Raw genomic sequence first — 7,126 nt, 5'->3', positions numbered from 1 at the left:
TTATGGTATTAAATGTCTGGTCTGTCCAAAACTAATCCAAACTGAACCAATGCGGTTTGATATGACCAATTTTTCATGGCCCATTCCCCCCAAGGAGAAGATACAGACGCTGACTCAAAACCAAAACTGACTAGGTCAGTACAGTCAATTTTGTTAGATTTGATCTTTCAAAAACGTTCTTTTGAAAGAAAAAACAACCGTACATTTATGTCACTCCAATCCAAAAAACATTGGCCTAAGTGAAGAACCTGTATTCTCAGTCGAACCATTTCAAAGGGGAAAATTAGCAAAGAACTCAAATTGCATCATGGGCATCGATAATATAAATAATGTTCAGAAACAACTATGAAACGACAACCCTACGCTCTCCATACAAGTTGCTGAATTGTTAATTGTCATGGCTGCAGCCATTAAGTTCAAATAAAGCCAACTTCTGATGTGATAAGTGTAGCCAAAACATCTGGAAACTAACGCAACATGACAGACACAATATTTATTTATTTCCAGGTAAGAACATACCAAAGACACTGCAACAGCGGTTATACAGGAATACGAGGATGGTCGAACATAATTACACATTGAAACCACGGTAGGGTATGAATTTTTTAGCATGGTTCAAACAAAAGCTTACGTAGAACTCATACTTAACTTTCCATATCTCTTTATTTCTTCCCACGCAGTTTTGCTCCAAGAGCTCTCTCAAGTTTGGTTATTATTTGTTGATTCGGAATAGCTTTTCCAGATTCGTACTCCTGGATAACTTGAGGCTTCTCATTAATAAGCTACAGGGGAAAAAAAAATAATTTCAGATCATCATTAACACGTGCACATAATAGAGACCGAGCCAACAGAGAATGTAGAAGAAACATACTTGAGCAAGTTGAGACTGAGTAAGCTTCTTCTCTGTTCGAGCATGCATAATTGCTTTCTTCAGCTCAGTTGGGACACGATCATCTAGAATCAAAATAAAACATCCAATTGACAACAATAATGAATGAAGAAAAAAAAACACCAAAGATAAATATAAAGCAGTACAATTCCCATAAGTAATTGAAACAGTAAATATTTCATGTCATTGACTGCTTCCATGCTCCTTCTCTGATATGAAAGCAACGAATCCTCTGATGAATGAAACAAGGGATAAAAAAACCTTATCCAACCATGCTATGCAAATGTAATCGAGAAGTACTCACGAGAAAGGTTCTCAGTCTCTTCGTCAAGCTTCCTAGTATTCAAACTAGTACTGCTAGAGGCAGATTTGTTTGACCCAGCAGCAGCTGCAGAAGGCAAAAAAAAGTATCATTGCAACACTAAATTTCACAGGATAAAACAGACTCATGCCCATTTGTAAACAAACATACGCAGAATATAAGGAAATAACAGGTACCCATAGCCCAACTCAGTTAAGACCAGCAACAAGTCCCAAATGATCATTGCCCACTCGATCCATTAAAAGAATGCGATGGTCAGTTGAAAAAAGAAATCAATCTAAATGGCCCCCCGATATTAAACATGGATGTATCTTTCTAACCTAAAACCCTCGATTGTCATCACCACCGCGCTAAACTGTTACCAATTTACGAATAAATAGAGTTGAAAGTCAAAACGAAAACAAGAAAACAGCGATTGGGGCTTCTTATACAGGAAAAACAAAGGGATAATTGATAAAAGTTAGAGAGGTCACATTTCTTTATGGTTTCAATCTCCGCCCCGGCTCGGCGTGCAGCATTAACAGCTTTCTCATCCTTCTTTGCGGCGGCGTTGGGGGCCTTCTTCCTGATGACAACCGGTTCCCAGTCCTGTGAAAGTGGTCCGATCCCAGCCATTTCAAGTTTCTTCGGGTCACCTTTTCGCGTTTCAAAGATGTTCCAGGGTGGGTAATACGGAGAATCTGAATTAGGGTTTCTAATCGGAGGATATAAAAATGTCTAGATAGCTTGAAGCGCACGCGGTCGATTCACGCCATTACTTATTGCCGTGAGGAACAATAAACAAAACGTCGGTTTCTCGGGCCCAAATAATCGGGTTTTCGGATTACCCAAACTAACAAATTTTCTTCTTTTCATTTTTTAATTTAATAAATAAATCCACTCTTTAAAAAAATAATAGTAAAAAAAATATATTGCTCTTCTTTTTAGTTTTAAAAAAAAAAAACTTTAGGTTGCTGATTTATTAGTTGGGATTACAATGTTGAGGGGTGGATATTCTTTTAACATTTAACTCAAACTCTACCTAGGTTAGGTTGACGGTGAATTGGTTTATTATAATCGATATGTTATGATAATATTTTTGTACGTGCAACTCTAAAAAAATGATTTTTTCCCTTAACCCAAGAAATGATCTTATTAAAGTTATTAATGTTGTGAAAATGAGGCATAATCAGAATACGGAAACCTAAAATTAGAAAATAAGAAAAATCTAAAAAAAATTCAATTCTCCATATTTTCCAATTTCTTTCGATTTTTCTCCAATATTAGTGTTTCTTACAACTCCACCAAATGCCACTATGTATAGTTAACTTGGCAAGTAAGATGTAACATTACTTGAGATATCTAAGTCGTCGCGTTCCAATGTTGTGCACCAATTTTTCAAAGGTTGCAGTAGGTAATAATTTTGTAAATAAATCTACCAAATTATCTTTTGAACAAATTTGTTGTACTGTGATGTCACCATTTTCTTCAAGATCATGAGTATAGAAAAAGTTCGGTGAGATGTGTTTTGTTCTATCACTTTTAATATAACCTCATTTTATTAGAGCTATACAAGTTGTGTTGTCTTCGTATAATGTTGTTGGAAGGAGTTTACTAGAAGACAAACCACATAATTTTCGAATGTGTTGAGTCATCGACCTTAACCATATATATTCTCGGCTAGCCTCATGAATGCCTCAAGAATTGTAAGAATTTCAACACGGTTTGAAGAGTTGACTGTTATGGTAATTTGTTTCACTGATCGTTAAGATATAGCAGTTCCTCCACATGTGAATAGATAACCTGTTTGAGATCTAGATTTATGTGGATCAGATAAATATCAAGAATATGCAAAACTAACTAGGTTAAAATTTGATTTATTTGAATAAAATAATCTTATATTAATTGTTCCTCGAAGATAACGAAGTATATGTTTAACTTCGTTTCAATGTTGTTTTGTTGGAGAATTGAATCTAGCTAATAAATTTATAGAAAATGCAATATCTGGTCTTGATTATTGACAAAATACATAAGCGCACCAATTGTATTAAGGTATGGTACTTCTGGACTAAGGAGTTCTTCATTATCATCTTGACGTCGAAAAATATCTTTCTTCACATTTAATGAATGAACTTGCATTAGAATGTTCAATGAATGTGTTTTATCCATATAAAATCTTTTTAAAATTTTCTCTGTATAAGTTAATTGATGAACAAATATCCCTTTTACTAGATGCTCGATTTGAAAATCAAGACAAAATTTTATTTTTCTGAGATATTTCATCTCAAATTCTTTCTTAATATTCTATTGCCTTTGAAAACTCTTCAAAATTTTCAATTATATTTAAATCATCAACATATACAGTTATAATAGCAAATCCTGACGGTGGTTTCTTTATAAAAACGCATGGACATATTGAATTATATTGATATTATTCTTTTAACAAATATTCACTCAGGTGATTGTATCACATTCGTCATGATTGTTTCAATCCATACAATGATCTCTGTAACTTTATTGAACATAGTTATGGGAATTTGATTTATATGTTTTAGGTATCTTAAATCCTTCTGGGACTTTCATATAAATATCATTATCAGAAAATCCATATAAATATGTTGTGACTACATCCATAAGATGCATGTCCAAAGTTTTATACACAGTCAAGCCAATTAAAAATCTTAAAGTGATTGCATCTACCACTGGAGTGTATGTCTCCTTATAATTAATATCAGGTCTTTATGACAAATTTATGAAAAACCTTGTGCAACTAATCTTGTTTTATATCTTGTGATCTCATTATTTTTATTTCTTTTTCTCATAAATACCCATTTATATCCCACACGTTTGACACCTTATAGTATTTGGACTACTAATCTAAAAACTTGACGTTTGAAAAGTGAATTTAATTCTACCCCAATTGCTTCTTTCCTCAAAAACTAATCTTTTCTCTATCGACATTCTTCAACAGACTTTGGTTCAGAATCCTCATTTTTGAATATAACATCAAGAGCAACATTATGTGCAAAAATATTGTCAACAACTACATTAGTTCGGTTCCATCTTTTTCTAGTCATGACATAGTTTATCGAGATCTCATTATTATCCTTAATTGTTTTATTTTCTTCGACATTTCTTTTAGAAATCAAATTTTGGATTTATTCTAGAACATCCACATCCTTAATAGAGTTATTGACTTAATTCCTTTTTCGAGGATTTTTATCTTTAGAACCTATTGGTCTACCACGCTTCTGGCGTGTTCCAAATTTATTAATGACCACATGTTGTGTAGGAATTTCAATCTTTAATGGAAAATTTGCAGCTATGATATGTGATTTAGTTACTTTCTTTGCATCTCTAAATGCATCTAGTAACTGATTTGCTATATTTTGCAAATGAATTATTTTCTAAACTTCAAGTTCACATTGATCTATACAAAGATCTAAATGAGACAATAATGATACATTTCATGCAATTTATTTTTCTAACTTCTTAATTCCTCCTCTTAATGTTGGAAAATTCGTCTCGTTAAAATGACAGTTAGCAAATCCTGCAATAAATACGTCACTTGTGAGGGGCTCAAGATATTTAATAATTGATGGAGAATCAAATCCAACATATATTCCAATCCTCCTTTTATAACTCATCTTAGTACGTTGTGGTAGAGCAATTGGAACATATACTACACATCCAAAAACTCTCCAATGAGAAATATTTGGCTCATGGTTATATGCTAATTGTAATGACGAGTACTTGTGATAAGTTGTTGGCCTAATATGCACAAGTGACTCAACATGCAAAATACCATATCCCAGGGAGTTTAGCTTTCATAAGCAAGGGTATAGCAATTTATTGAAAATGTTTTATAAATGATTCTACTAAACCATTTTGTGTATAAACATGAGCTACAGGATGTTCAACACTTAACCTAATAGACATACAATAATTATCAAATGTTTGGGATGAAAATTCACCAACATTATCAAGTTGAATGTTCTTAATTGTATAATCAGGAAATTGTGCTCTTAATTTAATTATTTGAGTAAGTAATTTTGCAAATACAAGATTTCAACTTGATAATAAGCATACATGCGACCATATGTTGGATGCCACATTAAGACCATAAAATACTTAAATGGTTCACTTGGTGGGTTAATTGGTCCACAAATATCACCATGAATTCGCTCAAAAAATGCAGGTGATTCTTCGATTCCTACTTTAGCTGGTGATGGTCTAATTATTAATTTGCCTTGAGAGTAAGAATCACACAATAATTCATTAGATTAAAGAATCTTATGGTTCTTCAATGGATGTCCATGTAAATTTTCAATAAATCTTCTCATCATTATGAATCAGCTTGGGTGACCCAATCGATTGTGTCAAATTGCAAATATGTCTGGATTCATGAACTCAGTTTAATTGTTGCATATGTTTCAATTATTCGTATATGAGTATAATATAATCTAGAAGATAAAACAGACAACTTTTCTAATATAAGTTTTTTATTTGAGACAGTAGATATAATATAAAATATTCTATCTCATTCTTTCTATCAGGCTCAATATGGTAACCATTGCAACGTATATCTTTAAAACTCAATAGATTTCTCTTTGATTGACTAGAGAACAATGCACTATTAATTGTAAATTTTGTTCCTCTAGGCAAAATAATATTTATTTTTCCAAACCGTTTAATCAAGTTTGCAAAACTTGATATTGTATTGACTTTTGCTTCCAGTATTGTTAGTTTGGAAAAGTATTTTTTACCTGTTAATATTGTGTGCGTAATTGCACTGTCTGCCAGATATATAATTTCATTGCTCATTTTTAAGTTATTTGGCATAAGAAAATTATCCATGCTTCTTCGTTAAACAAAATAATTACAATCAGAAAAAACTTAAAAAAATATATATATATATATATATATATATATATATATATATATATATATATATATATATATATATATAAATGAGAGATAAAAAAATAACATTAATTATTAATTCATAAATAAAGCACTTTATCGAATATATCAATCTCTTAAGGAGATTCAAAACTTTACCGCATCCAAATTTGTCACATACTAGATGGGCCAAATATATATCAATTTAATATACAAAATATGCTTTCACATTTTTCTCCTTTTCTTGTTGAGTTTTTCTTTATGATCATCATTTTATGTGGTTCTTTTGAGATTTGGATGATTATATCCACCAACTACAAAAAATAATTACTTCTTATAAGAATCGTCTAATTCATAACATTCACTTCAGGGAATGTGATTGTTCTAGTTGGTTAAGATTGATTATTTTCATCCACCGCTACTAAATTTTAGAATGTTCACTGTAGGGAAATGTTGTTTCTTTAGTCGACTGATATTAATGATTTTTCAATCAGTAACTCGTTATATCTAGATAAGTACATAATATTCTTCAAACTATTTCTCTCGATATTGCTACTGCATGAGCATATCCAAAATATAAAATAATTGCTTTTTGATGATCATATTCTTATTGACATTTCAATATATCAAACTTTCATGATAAATAATTATTGCTATTAGTATCAAATAATAGAAATTTAATATATATCAAACATGCAAAATAATATTTATTTTATTAATTACAACGAGTAGGAGAAAATCGACATACCGTTAGGACAACCCGAGGAGACGACCTACCTCTGGTGGAGGAGACGACTGGAGCTTGTGTTGATAACGTGTTGTGAAAATGAGGCACAACCAAAATACAGAAACCGAAAAATATAATATTAAAATATATAATATAATATAAATAAATAAGAAATTAAAGAAATTAAGAATATTAGAAAAATCTAAAAATTTCCACTTCTTCACTTTTTTCACTTTCTTTGGATTTTCCCTCAATATTAGTGTTTCTTACAACTCCACCAAATGTTATTATTTATAGGCAACTTGGT

At 31.4% G+C, this 7,126-nt stretch overlaps 1 protein-coding gene across 1 annotated transcript; it reads right to left on the bottom strand.

Annotated features, from left to right (window-relative positions):
- Positions 1-291: 291 nt before the first annotated feature.
- On the bottom strand, positions 292-1,971 carry LOC103490498 (multiprotein-bridging factor 1b). Its single transcript, XM_008450029.3, has 4 exons — positions 1,685-1,971; positions 1,194-1,277; positions 872-954; positions 292-782 (listed from the first exon to the last, which is right to left on the bottom strand). Exons 1-4 carry the CDS (start codon positions 1,824-1,826, stop codon positions 663-665), a joined length of 429 nt encoding a protein of 142 aa, XP_008448251.1. The 5' UTR covers positions 1,827-1,971; the 3' UTR covers positions 292-662.
- Between the last annotated feature and the right edge of the window lie 5,155 nt (positions 1,972-7,126).

The sequence above is a fragment of the Cucumis melo genome, chromosome 11, assembly GCF_025177605.1.
Source record: "Cucumis melo cultivar AY chromosome 11, USDA_Cmelo_AY_1.0, whole genome shotgun sequence".
Classification (NCBI taxonomy): Eukaryota; Viridiplantae; Streptophyta; class Magnoliopsida; order Cucurbitales; family Cucurbitaceae; genus Cucumis; species Cucumis melo.
Note: the sequence above shows the minus strand (reverse complement) of the source record. Positions and strands in the feature narration are given on the sequence as shown.

Excerpts from the sequence above, each read along its gene's own strand:
- LOC103490498 (XM_008450029.3), bottom strand. The coding sequence starts at position 1,826 with ATGGCTGGGATCGGACCACTTTCACAGGACTGGGAACCGGTTGTCATC. Across the intron at positions 1,278-1,684 it reads GATTGAAACCATAAAGAAAT|CTGCTGCTGGGTCAAACAAA; the intron begins GTGACCTCTCTA and ends TGCCTTCTGCAG. Across the intron at positions 783-871 it reads CTCAGTCTCAACTTGCTCAA|CTTATTAATGAGAAGCCTCA; the intron begins GTATGTTTCTTC and ends TTTCCCCTGTAG.